Below are 17,465 nucleotides of genomic sequence, written 5' to 3'. Positions count from 1 at the left end.
CATTTGTATTTTACCATATTTATTAAAAAAAATATTGAAAAAGGATTTTGCCATAATAACAATGTTCTTTCTTAGCTATTTTACACGAGATTATTCAGTACAACTTTTCAGATATTCTTTTCTATCTTTAATCAATTACAGCTTCACTAATTTTTTTCAATTTTATATTGTTCCTTAAAGGGTTGAATTACATTTATATAGAATAATTTAAGAAATGTTATATTTTATATGATTTTTTTTGTTTTGCGTATCTCTCTGTAATACATATAATACGACGGTTGTTTTTGATGCTAAAGACTGAAGCGTTTAGTAGCACCAGCGTTAGCAATTGCAGGAGTTGGATAGGAATTTGTGTTATGATAACAGGATAGATTACCATGGCTGTGTAAATCTGAGATAACTTTTTTTTTGTCTGAGACTAACTATGTGAAACATGAATGTGAATGAATATCATTGATGCATGGAATAAAATTAATATGGGTTTATATGGGTGAATATGAATACTCGTCACATGCAATTTCTGACACGAAACTTCCTATGGATAAAAAAGGGGCACGAGATATTCTATTCTTTTTATTTTGATAAGTTTTTGTCTAGTTTTAATCCCTTTTAACTATGGGTATTCAAGTTGTTTTTGTCACGTAACGTAATGCAGTCAATATTACACGAACACGATCAAAATCAAGCAAGCGGTCTTTTCGCGACTCAAACTGCCGGTACGCTTTCCGGCTCGCAACGATTCAAACGAGTGGAGGCTCTCTATTTACTTGCAATGCCGGCCGTTCGCGTTTAGTTAAAAGTAGAGGTAGAGGGCTCCCACATAAGCTTTCGTAGTTGTTTACCAGAAAAAGAAACTTTCATAGTTTTTTTTTTTTTTTTTGAAACTTTCATAGTTGACTATACATTTGTCCTTTGAATCGCTTTTCACTACGTAGAAAAAGTGTTCTCCTTCTTCTTTATCCTTGATTAATAATTTCATTTTTTTTTCCTACTTCCACAATGTCGCAATTGATAATACTAGAGTAAACGATTAGTGTACTATAGGATTAGAAACTGAACGTTAGCCTCTGAATCTATAGCCTGTGTTCATGCATGTGAATCGTGATCGGAATAAATATGCAATATGGAAACCTTTTTTTTTTCGGATCAACATGTAATATGGAAACTAATATCGATAAGTGAGCTCTAATTGACCGTTACGAGATTAGGATGCTAAACCCAAGGACATTAACATTATCTTTGGTCACCTTCTTTTTCGGGTAAAGGGACATCGTTTCTATATATAGATATGAGAGCCTCTGACAATGATTGATTGTATAGGCTAAAAATAGAAAAAAAATATAAAAAGAACGGATACATTGGCTGATATTTTAACACGTAATTATCGATCGTCAAACTATTTTAAGATGTCACTTCAGAATTCAGACAGCATCTTTATATGAATGCAGAACAGTGATGACATAGGCTTGGCTTCTTAGTTAAAGTGAAAGCTAATTAGTTAAACTAAACACAACCATAGTCCTACTAAAACTTTTTTTATGTAACTGATCCTACTAAAAGTCTAAAACTTTGATAGAAAAATAAATTGACTTTATGTTTATAGAAAGAAACAATTTATAAACTCCCAGTTTTACATAAAGACACAAAAACGAATCTTCATGTATATTCAGACGACTTTGAATCATGGATCACTTAAGAATCTGCGGAAGAGGTAAATATTTTTGCTATTTAACTTGGACTTTTGCCTGTATCTACAGGGTGGATATATCCTAAACACTGTACAACTTGTTTTAATTGATAATTTCACGTTTATCTACTCCTATAAGTTATAATGCGTATTTCTTTTCATCTATGTTGCCTACTTACTTTTGTGGGTTGCACATATTTTGTATGAATTGGGCTGAATTAACCAGAATTCTTGCATTTTAATTAGAGAAGCTCTGTGGGCACACGACTGGAGGAGCGACATATCATAACAGACCCAAAATGTAAGCGCTGTGGACTCCCAGAATCTATCACTCATCTATTTTTTCACTGTGACTTTGCAAAAACTGTCTGGCAAACAGTCCCGTTTGTAGAGGAACTGGACAGTAGAGGAATGATAGAATTGAGGGAACTCTGGAATTATGTAAAGACCAAGCCATGCCTGCCACCGACTGGAATTACAAGTGGACATCTAGCACCATGGATCATGTGGGAGATATGGACTGCTAGGAACAAACTGGTGTTCTCTAACTTAAGGGGTGAAACAGGGGAGTCCCTATCCAGAGCAATTCGCATGGCACGAGAGTGGCAAGAGGGACAAACAAAAGAGACACAGACTCGTCGTACTAGCCAACCCAAGGTCATAATAGATACTGGAACAATTCTCCGAACGGATGCCGCATGGAATGAGGAAAGCTCTAGAGCAGGGCTCGGATGGATCTTAACGCAGGATGAGATCACCTCTAGCTTGGCTATAATTGCAGAAAACGTACCTTCACCACTGATGGCAGAAGGATTGGCACTTCGGGAAGCTTTGCAGAAAAGTAGGGAGCTGGGAATCAAGGTGCTAAATGTGGAATCGGACTCCAAAAACCTCATTGCCAGCGCCACCAACAACAAATCGGTCCCCGAGCTCTATGGAATTGTGGCAGATATCATGTCGATCTCTTGTTTTTTCGATTATGTTTCCTTTAAATGGATCCCTAGAGAGGCAAACTATGCAGCTGATCTAGTTGCAAAACAGATGCTTGTAGTAAATGGGGCTTTAATGACCTCCACCTAACTTTGAATGAATGAATGAAGTTTGTGTTTCAAAAAAAAAAAAATTAGAGAAGCTCATTTCTTGGCCCAATTTCGCAATATATGGAGACTCGTGATTGCTACTTCCTTCCGAACATTTCAAATTTCCGTTGGGCTTTTGTCACAAGAAAACAGACACACACACACACACAGGTTTTGAGAATTCTTTCGTATCTTTTATTAACACAGAAATGTTTGGAAAACCAACCTAAATGACATAAGTTCAGCGAAATCAGCCGATAAACAAGTTGATTTATATTAGAAAGGGTCTACGAAGTTCTTATTCTCAATCCATGACGCCAATAACATTGATCGAAGAACCAAAGTATGACTAGTGGAGAGACATTAGAAAGGCTCATTTATCTTGAGAAACCGACCTACTATGATTTTGGAGGTATGGGTTATGTGTTGACTGACCTGAAAACTAAGTTGTATTGTTAAAAGAGCTTGTGCCAAATGGTTGTATTGGAGCAATCAACATGTCTGACGATATGAATATCTAAATACGTAAATTAATCATATTTGGATACAACATCTATATTCTGCATGCAGCATCCAAATGAGTAAACAAAGAAGAACCTATAAGGTCAATCACTCGTAGAATATACTGTATAAAATTAGTGCATAGGAATCCAATGTAAATGAAGAGAAAAAGGTTAAATAAACATCATAAATATTGGATTCGTATTTTGCTTTGCGTGACAAAACTTGGGATCTAATCTTTGGCCAAAAAAGAGATTGTTGCGTAAAGCCTAATAATTATGAGTGCGAGTGATAAGCTTCATTATCGTTACGTGAGACAGAGGAAGAACAGAGGAGGAGAGAGAGGGACGCGGGAAAAGGAAGGAGAATTGAATACGAAGGGAGACTCTGAGGCGTCTAGAGGGTCTTGAGACGGGAAAGGATTGGAAGACTCGGATAGACAGAGAAGGTTTGCCGTTAAGTTCGTTGAGTAGTTTTAAATAAGAGCCTGCGAGCTCATTTGTGGGCAGCTTTGTATTTTGGATTAGAGACGATAGTCTTGAGGAGATCTCGTCTGGGTTAAGCCAGCGAGTCTCGGTTGATTCTCAATACAAAGTGTAAACATCTTTTCATCATATCAATAAAATCATCTTTCGTTGTGTTCGTGATCGAGTTTGAGGAAGGACTGACGATCAAACTCTATCAATTGGTGCGGTGAGCAGCTCGCGATCGTTTCGATGGAGGAATCCGAGGGAAGAATCGAGAATCTGGAGCAGGCGGGACGAGAGACGGAGAAGACGGTGAAGGTGATCTACGAAGGGTGGAGGAAGCTTACGGAGGCTAATACACAATCCGATGTCCGTTTTGGTGAAGTGGAGTCGCGATTGAGCTCCGTTGAGTTTCAGTTACAGAAGATCGCCGCCGCAATCGATCGTATCGAGTCGAATACAGCACCATCAAAGCCACATGGCAAAGACGTAGCGGAATCATCCGATCATCAGGTACAAGAACCTATAACTGAAACGGAGAATTTTCCGTCAGGTTATCGGAGAGGTACTGATATGTTTGCGAGTAGGGAGAGCTTATTGAAGAAGATTGAGTTACCAACCTTTGATGGATTGATGCCATATTGTTGGATTCGTAATGTTGAACGTTATTTCCGCGCGGCAAAGTATAGTTCACAAGAGAAGCTTGAATTGGTGGCTTTGAGCTTGACTGGAGAGGTATTGAATTGGTATCTGTGGGAGGCTGAAGAGGAGAAGTTCGAGAGCTGGACTCAGTTTAAGCAACGTATGCTAGAACGCTTTGCAGAGTCCATTGATGATGAGCCTCGCAACAAACTATGTGCTCTGCGTCAGACTGGTTCTGTACGTCAATATGTCCGTGAGTTTGAAGAGCTGATTACTCAGGTGAAGGGCATTGATGAACCAAATCTGATAAGCAAGTTCTACACAGGCTTGAAACAGGAGATGAAGGAAGTTATCAAGCTTAAGGAGCCAAAAGGTCTGCGTAATCATATCGCAGCAGTAGTCAAAATGGAGAGTAGTACCTTCTGTCAAGTTATGGGTGAACGTGTGAAACCAAGACAGACGGATCACTATGCTCCACAACACAAACAGCATCGACCTAACAACTATAACCATCGTAACCTGCAGCCACTTGCTGACGACAAAAGTAAGCAACTGGAACCGCAAAAGAACTTGCCTCCGAGACCACGATTACACTTAACTCCAGCTGAATTAGCTGAGTTGAAGAGGCTAAAGCTGTGTTTTAAATGTAAGACGAGCTGGTTCCGAGGTCATGTGTGTGCGAATGCAGAGTTACAAATCTTGATGCTGACTGAGGATATAGAAGTAGAAGTGTTACAAGATACTTATAACGAAGAGAAGGAAGAGGAAGATAAAAACATGGAGGAGTTGCAGTCACCGCAAATGATGGAGATTTCCCTCAACGCTTTTCTGGGGATTGACTCTCCGGCAACAACGAAGCTGAGGGGGTTGTTAGCTGGTACTAAAGTGGTAGTGCTAATAGACAGTGGTGCCACACACAATTTTGTCACACCTCAGATAGCAGCGAAGGCAGAACTTCTATTCCAAGCAAACGCAAAAATGCAAGTGATCTTGGGAAATGGCGTTTCTATTCATGCGGGAGGAGTCTGCAACAATGTTAAGTTGGAGTTGCAGGGACTTAATTTTACAATTGATTGTATCACTCTGGATCTTGGCAAAGTGGATGTAGTGCTAGGAGTTCAGTGGCTAAGAACTCTTGGTACATGTGAGGTCGATTGGCTTTCTCAGGAGTGGAGCTTCTGGTATGAAGGCAAGAAAGTGAGTTTAACTGGTGAACAAGATCTCCATCAGATGACAACATCATTACAAAGTATTGCTCAAGAAGACAGTCAGTGGGTGGTACCTAATGAAGCTTGGCTCTGTGAAATGACTACTACCGATCAGACAAAACAAGATCAGTCTCCGGCAGTGTCAAAGGTGTTGCAGGATTACGAGCACATTTTCGCTAAACCACAGTCTCTTCCTCCATTCAGAGGACGAGAGCATGCAATAACGCTTAAGGAAGGAACTACCGCCATAAATGTTCGACCTTACCGTTATCCTCAAGCACATAAGGAAGCAATGACTGAGATGGTGAATGAGATGTTGGACAAAGGTCTGATCAGGTTAAGTCGGAGTCCTTTTTCAAGCCCTGTCTTGTTGGTGAAGAAACAAGACAAATCTTGGCGCTTTTGTGTGGACTATCGTGCGCTCAACCAGGCAACCATAGCAGACAAGTATCCTATCCCTATGATAGACCAACTACTCGATCAACTTCATGGAGCTCGAGTGTTCTCTAAGATGGATCTCACTGCTGGGTTTCATCAGATCAGAATGGAAGAGAAGGACATTCCTAAGACTGCTTTTCGAACCCATGATGGTCATTATGAGTTTTTAGTAATGCCATTCGGCTTAACTAATGCTCCATCTACCTTCCAGTCACTGATGAATGATCTGTTCCGTCCTTTCCTTAATAAGTTCGTGCTGGTATTCTTTGATGATGTGTTGATCTACAGCAAGAACGAAGAGGAACATGTTCATCACTTGGAGGCAGTTCTCAAAGTGTTCGAGAAACATCAGCTCTTCGCAAATAAGAAGAAGTGCTTGTTTGCTCAGGAGAAAGTCGAATACTTAGGACATGTCATTTCAGCTGAAGGAGTGGCTACTGATCCTAAAAAGACAGAAGCTATGAGAACTTGGCCTACTCCTAAGAATATCAAACAGCTTCGTGGTTTTTTGGGGCTAACTGGGTATTACAGACGGTTTGTACTGGGGTATGGTTCTTTGGCCCGTGCTCTTACTGAATTGCTGAAGATTGACAAGTTCGAGTGGTCTCCGTTCGCTCAAACAGCATTTGATAACTTGAAAACAGCGATGCTTACGACACCGGTTTTGGCCTTGCCGGATTTTACACAAACGTTTGTGGTTGAGTGTGATGCTTCCGGGTTTGGGATTGGTGCAGTATTGATGCAGCAGGGTCGTCCGATTGCTTATTTTAGCCACGGCTTGACACCTCGTGAACAGCTGAAACCGATTTATGAAAGAGAACTTATGGCTGTGGTCTTGGCTATTCGCAAATGGAAGCATTATCTACTAGGACGTCGCTTTGTGGTTCACACAGATCAGAAGTCTCTTAAGTTTCTATTAGAGCAACGTGAAGTCAACATGGAGTATCAGAAATGGTTGATCAAACTATTGGGGTATGAGTTTGATATTATCTACAAACCGGGGATTCAGAACAAAGCAGCAGATGGTCTTTCAAGGATTGAGCATTCTTCACTTCAGCTATGCTCCTCAACGTTGCTAGCAGTCACGGTACCTGCTTCTCTTCAGTTTCAAGATCTGCTTGCCGAAATTGCAGCATCGCCTGAGATTCAGCTGCTATTACAGAGAGTTCAAGAGGGTGATCCAAGCTTGAAACATTATTCGGAAAAGGGAGGGAAATTGCTATACAAGAATCGTTTAGTGATTCCACATGACTCTCCACATGTTACTACTATTTTGAAGGAGTGTCATGATGGGTTACAAGGGGGCCATTCTGGTGTTCTCAAGACTGTTAAGAGGATACAACGCTGGTTCCATTGGACGGGTTTACTAAAGACAGTTCAGAAGTATGTTGCTGGTTGTCACATTTGTCAAACACATAAGTATTCAACGCTGAACCCAGCAGGCTTACTTCAACCGCTTCCTATTCCGGTGGCTGTCTGGGAGGATTTGTCAATGGATTTTGTGGAGGGTTTACCAACTTCTTTTGGGTATAACGTCATCTTTGTGGTGGTTGACCGACTGAGTAAATACTCGCATTTCATTGGTCTCAAACACCCCTTTCAGGCGATTGATGTGGCAAAGAAATTTATTGGAGAGGTGGTGCGTCTGCACGGGTTTCCTCGGTCTATTGTATCTGACCGTGACAAGATTTTCTTGAGCTCATTTTGGAAGGAGCTGTTCCGTTTGTCTGAGACGTCGTTGAAGTTCAGCACGGCTTTCCACCCTCAGACGGACGGTCAGACTGAGGTTCTCAACCGTTGTATGGAAACTTATCTTCGGTGTTTTGCTTCATCACACCCACGTACTTGGTTCAAGTTTCTTTCTTGGGCTGAACTGTGGTACAACACGTCATACCATACATCCTTGAAAACTAGTCCTTTTCGAGTTGTCTATGGACGTGAACCTCCAGCCTTGTTGCAGTATGAGTCAGGATCGACTACAAATGCGAATTTGGAGAACATGTTAGTTGAGCGTGATGCAATGTTGGTCAGTATCAAAGCCCATTTGGTTCATGCGCAACAACTGATGAAGAACAACGCTGACAAACACAGAAGAGATGTGGTGTTTTCAGTAGGAGATATGGTCTATCTGAAACTGCGACCATACAGGCAACAATCCGTAGCTCGACGAGTATGTCAGAAGCTTTCAGCTAAGTACTTTGGGCCGTACGAAGTGCGTGAGCGGATCGGAAAAGCGGCTTATCGTTTGGCCTTACCTCCGGAGACGAAAATTCACCCAGTCTTTCACGTGTCTCAGCTGAAAGCAGTTCTGGGAGCTGATCATCAGGTGCTTCCGTTACCAGTTTCACCTGCGGGTCTTGATGATGTTATCGTTGTGCCGGAGGCTATCTTGGATACTCGTTACAATGATAAAGGAAGTTTAGAGTTGCTGGTTCAGTGGCGCTCCCTTCCTACTTCGGAGAACTCTTGGGTGTTATACAGAGAGTTTCGTGCCCAGTATCCTGAGTTTAAGCTTGAGGACAAGCTCGGTTTCGAAAAGGGGGGTATTGATAAGCTTCATTATCGTTACGTGAGACAGAGGAAGAACAGAGGAGGAGAGAGAGGGACGCGGGAAAAGGAAGGAGAATTGAATACGAAGGGAGACTCTGAGGCGTCTAGAGGGTCTTGAGACGGGAAAGGATTGGAAGACTCGGATAGACAGAGAAGGTTTGCCGTTAAGTTCGTTGAGTAGTTTTAAATAAGAGCCTGCGAGCTCATTTGTGGGCAGCTTTGTATTTTGGATTAGAGACGATAGTCTTGAGGAGATCTCGTCTGGGTTAAGCCAGCGAGTCTCGGTTGATTCTCAATACAAAGTGTAAACATCTTTTCATCATATCAATAAAATCATCTTTCGTTGTGTTCGTGATCGAGTTTGAGGAAGGACTGACGATCAAACTCTATCAGCGAGACATCGATGCATCTAAAGGGGAGACATAATTTTAGCAATGGTCCTTTTTGGTCCAGTCCCTTAACCTTAAATTAAGGGGTTTTATTAAACGATTTATTACGCTGCTTAACGTTTTTCTTTCTAGAGCTTCAAATTTCATATATTTATTCAACTGTACTAGTGGTCTGTTTAAGTATGAGTGATTATCTAAACTTTTTCAAAATACAAATAACTAAATTTTATGGTTTATTTGATTAGAAAAGTCATAAATTTCTTAAATCATTCGAAAGTCGTATAGACAACATATCAAAATCCATTTTCAAATTCATTGTTAAGTTAACTGTCCATCAATTCCGTAGACTGTCGGTGCAAAACTCACTGTTGTTAACTTGTTTGAAATTTCTCCAGATTTATGAAAGAATAAACTTGCTAACGCAACCATGAAGCGACAAATTAAATTACACGGTCCACGCGTTTGAATACCGTCATCATATCCTCTTCGAACGTTAAATCATAAAATCTCCCTTTTAACAAATATAGCCACGAGACCATCTTCTTTAGATACTACCAATCTCTACATGACGTGTTTCCCCTTTGTTTATAATGGCCTCACGTGGTGTTTTTAGAGGAATCCACTTCGTTCTTGAGACACCCAACATGTCACCATAGCTTGGCCCCAAAAGAGTCCATTAGAAAAATATAAGTCGCTGTAAACCACCGTTTATGCAACTTTGTTTGTATATTGAAGAGCAGAAGTTAACTTTCCCTAATCCATAAAATACAATTATAGCGCGAATTTTAATAAGTTTGATATTTCAACACGTACCTATAATAAGCTAAAATCTAATTTTAAGAAAATTAAGAAATTATTGATAAAAGTAAAAACAAAAAAAAGACAAAAAAATGAACTTATTAGTATTTAAGCGGCATTATTCGGAAAAAAAAACTGAAGTTCTGTAGATCTCTTTTCTTACTGCGGAGTTTTGAGGGGAATCTTTTACATTGTGGTTGTGGACATAGCATGTGTGGTCTCATTTACATTTTTTGGCAACAACAAGTTCTCTTTTCCACTTATATCGACTCATGATTCATATAAACCCACCTATATATCTTATGAAGATGAAGTTCCAATAGTTCTCAGTAATTTGAGTAGATTTCACTCTTTAGTCTTGCATACTATTTGGCTCTATGCTCTTCAAAGTGAGTGTAAACAAAATTGAATGTGAAAATATAGCATCTTGATTAGATTTTTTTTTTGCTCACCCAAATACTTGGCAGGCATAATTTTTTTTTCTCATTGAGACTTGTAAATTGTATAATAAATCTATAAACTAGTTGCACGCTTTAATTATATCTCTCTAATAAAATAATTTGCCAATAATTTTCTGTGTTGCTTGAGTGTAGCTCAATTAGCAATCTATACGTACTTATGTTTTACGCCTAAGTATTTAATGAGCTTTTAGTGAACATTCACATTACTCATATTGTTTGGTATAATAATAGCCATACAGAAGAAATAATATCCACTATTAAGCGAGACCATAGCTTTGTATGTCAACCAAAGTGTAATTAAGTTCTACACAATATGTTATTCATATACAACAAATATTGCATATATATATACATTTGTTTTTTTTTCTGAAACGCAATAAATGCCAAGACATGAATTCGTTGGGAGAGGAGTGGTAGATACTCAATTCACATGCGAATTCATTTGTATTCTCATGATAAAGGCCTCTTAAGCTTCTATGCGTGCATGACTGTATATAGATAGTAAATGTATATAGTAATTTTATATATTATACCAGTTTTTACCAACACATCGCCGTGACTAATTTGACAAATACCGCCAATTATGCAATTGCACGATTAGGTACGGAGTACAAAAGTAATTTTACATAAATATTACATTTGGGATTAATTTGAAGTAATTACTACGATTCCACCAATTTGATAGTATTAAAAACTTTGTATTTCTAACTAGGATCACTACATTTGTCTTACAATCTATCCTCGTAAACCATTTTTGTAACTCGACAGTTCTAGATTCGCCAATAATTCGAGTTCATAAACATAGCAAAACATATATACTCATATATACACAGACATGTGATCAGGGGCGGACGGAGGTAACGACCAACGGGGTCACGTGCCCCCAACTAAATTTTAGTTTTTCATAAGTAATTAGCTCAAGATCTTAATTTTCTTTGAGAAATTAGTTCAAATTTCATGAATGTGCCCCCAGTTAATCTAAATTTTATTAAAGTGCCCCCAATTAAAACTTGTTCTAGATCCGCCCCTGCATGTGATCTTTATGCATCTCAATACATTTGTCCACGTATCAGAGACGAATTAAAGCGTTGGTAACTACACAAATCCATCTAGAATTTCACAATCTTAACACAGAAAAGGTGTGAAGCTGGCACATATAGGGCTGACGTGGCAGATATAAGTAGATTTGTAGTGACGTGGTTGTTATAAGAAGATCTGGTTGGTGCATAGATATGCCTTGCCATCGCCATATATTACAATCCTTAATGCTCCTCGACAACCTGGCATCGCCCCCAACTGCTTTCCTCTTTTTCCAATTATCGCTTAGATAAAAAATTATGCCTTCATCTATGTACATATATTGATTTAAATGACCCAATAATAAAACCTCTTATAAATATTATATAATTTTTTTTACTAAGGAAATTAAAATTAACACGTTAACATAAAATAGACGCATATATATATATTCTGATTTTATATTACTATTAGGTTGCTGTTTTTGATAATGGTGGCGCGCCTATGCATAAAGGTTAAATGTGTTAGTGTGCAACTGCGCATATTCTTTATTCAACAAGAAAAAGTGAAAGTTCTTGTAGCTATATTACGGCAGCTGGTCACTAGAAGTTCTAGAGCTGTAATTTATTTACAATGGACGACTTTTTTTTTTCTTTTAAAAATTAACATATAAAACTAAAAAGTCGTTCTTAAGTTTTCAGGCTAACAAGGTATATGTTTATAGAAGCAAAGAAGCATTATACTGTATATGAGAACAATAATTTCCAGCCGACAATAACTATAAATTGAATTATATAACACGCGTATACAGAGCCGTCTCAATTATTTTTTTAGACCCTGTTCAAAAATATTAACGATATATTTAAAACATAATGAAATAGCTTTAAGAATTAATAGTTCTATCTATATATGTTTAACGTTTTTTATAAATTATAAACTCTAAAGTAGTCAGTATTGTATTTCAATTTTGAAGTTTTAGACTATAATTTATGTATATATTGTTGAAATTTTTTTTTAAAAAATTATTTTTATATTCGAACCTTGTTCGACCACTCCACATGCACGTGCTATTAGACTGCTCCGTGCATATACATAAACACTTTTGTAATTTCTAAGATCCACCTTCGTAATGATATTTTCCAAAAATGTATTTAAAATATGGCTAAAGAAATGTTGAATTGTGGAGAGTCTAGACTGAAGTTGAGAGAATATATGAACATTTTGACTTTTCTCACGTGAGAACTAAGACTCTGAAAGCTTTGCATGTAATGTAAATCTTTGACAGTTTTCCTTTTTTTGGACATAAAACTTTGACCGGTTAAGTTCGATAGAGTTCGTATCGGAGCAGGTGTTGTATCACTTTAGGTACGGCTAATGCACGGCGCAATACGTGGCCCGATAAATGCGGACAATTACGGATCATTCTTTTATTTTTGCTTTGTGAAAAAAGTTTAAAAAATTGAAATAAACACTTTATTGATTATTCTATGTAAAGTTTCTGCGTAAGTGGGAGTCATTATTTTCCTTCTAAACTGAAATCTCTTGATTTTTGGAGGGTAAATAATTGGCGGCAATCGGTTGAGAGCTGTAAAGAACCAAACAATTTTGAATCGAAGCTTTTAAATCGAAACACTGTAGCTAGTTATCATCATTTATGTATTGAATATTAATGATTATGAGTGAGGTTAATATAGAGTTTTTGGCAAAACTGAAGATGTCAAGATAGTAATAGAAAAAGGTTAAAGAAGTAATGATGGGTTAAGCAAAATTCTTCCGTGATTGATGCTGCAACTTGTTTTTGAGCAAATATTTTCCCCTTTTAGCTAACGTAATAAAATTAGGTGAGATAATCAAGTAATCAACAAATTTTTTTTATTATTCACTATCTAATTAAAAAGTTAACTATGATATTCAACATATTTTTTATAACCAATAGAATAAAAACTTTTATTTATTGTATGATACGACAAGTATTTTTTATAACCAGGAATTACGCAACTGATGCCCGCGCAAGTAACCAAGTGATACGAGAAGATTCAAAAGAAAAGAAATAGCTCAAGTTTGCATTTGGGCAGAAAAACAAACATAAATAAACATACATTAGTATAAAATATATAAAAAATCATCATAAGTATGAAACGCCTCACATAAGTCAACTCGATTTTATATAATTTGTTGAGCTTTTTTAGCTTTAGGTAAATCATATACTGTATTATTCTAGATCCAGGAAATGAATGAGATAATATTGTTTTGATTATCATTATTTATTAAAAAACAGATTTAATATATACTAAAATATGAGAAAACCGTTACAAAGTACAAACCTACCTCCGCCTTACGTAGAAATAAATAGTAATCAATTATTTTTTATTTTGACAAAATAAATACTTAGCCACTAGGATAAGACCCGCGCCTTGCGCGGGATTAAGTTATTATTTTTATTATATTTTAGAGAATGAAACAATAGTTTGGTTTCATTTGGATTACGGGTGTTCAACCCGGATATCGGGTTGGTTTCGGTTCGGTTCGGTTTTTTTCGGTATTTGGTTAGTAAAATATAACTACTATTCTAAATCCATATTTACTTTGACTTTAGTCTTTCACATACTTTTGAAAGATTTCAACTGGACGACTAAATTGATCAGCCAATCTTGTTGCTTTAAATCATTAGTGTTTATATATATATATATATTATTTAGTTTGAATATTTATTAAATAAAAATTCATATGCGTTATATTTTATGATCATTTGTAACTTATTATAACAAAAAAATAATCTATTGATCACAAAATTTTCAGAGTGAGAATATTCAAATTTCTAATAATATATAGACGTTTTGAAAAATTCAAATATAACATATAAGAAAAAATATAAATGTTTTTATTATATATTTAATGTGATTTTTTAATATCTTTCAATAATATAAAATTAAAAAAAAGAACTAAGATACCAAAATTGTTATCAAATATTTATTATTCATAATAATTAATTTTCATATATACGTTAATCATATTAGGTAATTTCGTAGCTTCTAATTAAGGAAAGTGCAAAAAAAATTTTGGTAGATTATTTATCAATTCGATAGTTAGTTTAATAAAAAATATAATGTAAGTCAAGATGGACCAACCTATTTTTCTAAGAATAGTATATTTTATATAGTCATTTATTAAATGAGAATTTATAATCATACAGTTCTATGATCATTCATATCATTTTATAACTGAATATTTAAATCATCGATAACAAAATTTTCAATGTGAAATCTTTAATAAGTTTATAATTTATAAATGTTTTTGAAAATTCATTGAAAGTTTTAATATTAAAATATTTATGTAATCTTATGGTATATAGTATAATATATATATATATATATATATATGTTTATTATTAAATGATATTTTTTACTCATATGATTTTAAAATCATGTGTATCTTCTTATAATAAAAATGTTAAACCAGTGATCATTAATTTTTAACATAATAATTTTAATAGTTTTAGTCATTTATTGTCGTTTTTAAAAATTCAAAATATAACATATACGAAAAAATCTAAATTTTATTTTTATAGCTAATTTGATTGTTTAATTTATTTTAATAATATAAAATTAAACAAAAAATGATGGAGGAGATATACATTGTTATCAAATCTTTATTATTAAACTCATTAATTGTCATATATATATTAGTCATTTATGGTAATTCCGTAGGTTTTATTTAAGGAAAGAAAATATCATATCATATCATTATATCATATAGTTTGACCAACTTATGTATCTAACAACATATAAAAATCGAATGTGGACCTACTTATTTTTCAATTGAATGTAATTGACTACCTAATTGAGTGCCACCTATGCATTGGGGCCTCTTTTAATTAATACAAAATTGAGGTTACATCTTTTCAAATGTTCCTCAATTAATATATAAGGGATATGTATCCCTCTCTAACTCTAGGTTTGGAGTTTCCCTCTCTCCATAAATACCGAACCTCACTCATTTCTTCTTCCTCACCATCATCTCTCCAAGTAACAAAACCTAACTCTTTCTTTAACAAGAGCTCAAGCTCCAAAGAGCTCTTGTTCTTTTTTCGTCGCCCCCTTTAGAACCCATTCTTAGCACTTCTCACAAAAATGGCTATTACTAAACTAGCAGTTCTCTTTACCACATTTGTCCTTTTCACCCTCACGGACGCCAAAATCCCCGGCGTCTACTCCGGCGGCGCGTGGCAAACCGCACACGCCACTTTCTATGGAGGCAGCGACGCCTCCGGCACTATGGGTTAGTCCACACAAAAAACAGACCATAAAAACAGAGTAAATGCAACCAAAATAATCTTTCTCATTAACCAAATTTTTTTTTTTATTTTACAGGAGGAGCTTGTGGTTACGGTAACCTTTACAGCCAAGGCTACGGAACTAACACGGCTGCTTTGAGCACGGCTTTGTTTAATAGCGGTATGAGCTGTGGAGCTTGCTTTGAGCTAAAATGTGCCAACGACCCACAATGGTGCCATTCAGGTAGCCCATCGATCCTCATTACCGCAACCAACTTCTGCCCACCAAACTTTGCTCAGGCCAGCGATAACGGAGGATGGTGCAACCCGCCAAGAGCCCACTTTGATCTAGCCATGCCTGTCTTCCTCAAGATCGCTCAATATCGCGCCGGCATTGTCCCCGTCTCATATCGCAGGTACAGAATGTTGTAGTATATATTTAAGACCTTGTCAATATTAACAAGAACATAAAACCTTCATGCTCACATATGTTTTACTCCAAAGCACTCATATCTTTAGAAATCTTGATATATTAAATTTTAATATTCATTTATATATAATACTACATAAAATATATAGAAGGTATATTTTATAAAATTTGCTTAAAGCATTTAAAAGTGTTGGGCCGACAGTAATTTTAGTTATGATAATTTGCTAAATGAATGCAACTTTGGTTTTAGTTTAGATGTTCTCTAATAATGCACGAATAATTTCTCCACATTTTTGTTTGACATGTAAGTGAGTGAGTAAACTAAGTGTGACATGTTGGTTCTTTATTGTAGGGTGCCTTGTAGAAAGAGAGGAGGGATAAGGTTCACAATCAACGGTCACCGTTACTTCAACTTGTTTCTGATCACTAACGTGGCCGGAGCAGGAGACATCGTGAGGACGAGCGTGAAAGGTTCACGAACTGGTTGGATGAGTTTGAGTAGGAACTGGGGTCAGAACTGGCAATCTAACGCTGTTTTGGTTGGTCAGTCACTTTCTTTCCGCGTTACAGGCAGTGACCGTAGAACCTCAACTTCATGGAACATAGTTCCTTCTAACTGGCAGTTTGGTCAAACATTTGTCGGCAAGAATTTCAGGGTTTAAGCGAGTTTCAAGAAGCTATATTAAAGTGGTCGAGACAAATGAAAACTCTCCGCTAATTTCGCTTCTCTTTCTTTTTTCAAAATTTTAAACTAAGGAGAGAAAATCAAGGGGAGATAAGTATCTTTGACTTTTGTTTTTGGTGTGTGTTTTAATTTTTTTTTGGGCTTGGTGTTTTAATTGTGGGGGCGAGTGAAAGAGAGTAGTTGAAGTGGCTGTGAGAAAAATTTGTAACAGCCCGCAGCTACTGAAGTATTTACAATGGTTGGGGGTTTTTATACAGTGGTTGGGTTGTAAGTTACAACTTGTAACGTTTAATTTCGTGTAATGTAATACATGGTTATGTTATTAATCCCTTATATATTAATCGAGGAACATTTGAAAAGATGTAACCTCAATTTTGTATTAATTAAAAGAGGCCCCAATGCATAGGTGGCACTCAATTAGGTAGTCAATTACATTCAATTGAAAAATAAGTAGGTCCACATTCGATTTTTATATGTTGTTAGATAGATAAGTTGATCAAACTATATGATATAATGATATGATATGATATTTTCTTTCCTTAAATAAAACCTACGGAATTACCATAAATGACTAATATATATATGACAATTAATGAGTTTAATAATAAAGATTTGATAACAATGTATATCTCCTCCATCATTTTTTTGTTTAATTTTATATTATTAAAATAAATTAAACAATCAAATTAGCTATAAAAATAAAATTTAGATTTTTTCGTATATGTTATATTTTGAATTTTTAAAAACGACAATAAATGACTAAAACTATTAAAATTATTATGTTAAAAATTAATGATCAATGGTTTAACATTTTTATTATAAGAAGATACACATGATTTT

The 17,465-nt window shown here is 36.1% G+C and overlaps 2 protein-coding genes across 2 annotated transcripts; both read left to right on the top strand.

Annotated features, from left to right (window-relative positions):
* Positions 1-2,191: 2,191 nt before the first annotated feature.
* Positions 2,192-2,767, top strand: LOC103866010. Its single transcript, XM_009143880.2, has one exon. The coding sequence runs from the start codon at positions 2,192-2,194 to the stop codon at positions 2,765-2,767; it is 576 nt and encodes a 191-aa protein (XP_009142128.2).
* Positions 2,768-15,204: 12,437 nt separating this feature from the next.
* Positions 15,205-16,952, top strand: LOC103865735 (expansin-A4). The gene is made up of 3 exons (XM_009143579.3): positions 15,205-15,515; positions 15,608-15,926; positions 16,293-16,952. The coding sequence occupies exons 1-3, from the start codon at positions 15,368-15,370 to the stop codon at positions 16,600-16,602; spliced, it is 777 nt and encodes a 258-aa protein (XP_009141827.1). The 5' UTR covers positions 15,205-15,367; the 3' UTR covers positions 16,603-16,952.
* The last annotated feature ends 513 nt before the right edge of the window (positions 16,953-17,465 follow it).

This window comes from Brassica rapa, chromosome A04 (assembly GCF_000309985.2).
Source record: "Brassica rapa cultivar Chiifu-401-42 chromosome A04, CAAS_Brap_v3.01, whole genome shotgun sequence".
In the NCBI taxonomy this organism is placed as follows: Eukaryota; Viridiplantae; Streptophyta; class Magnoliopsida; order Brassicales; family Brassicaceae; genus Brassica; species Brassica rapa.
This window is presented reverse-complemented; position numbering and strand designations above follow the sequence as displayed.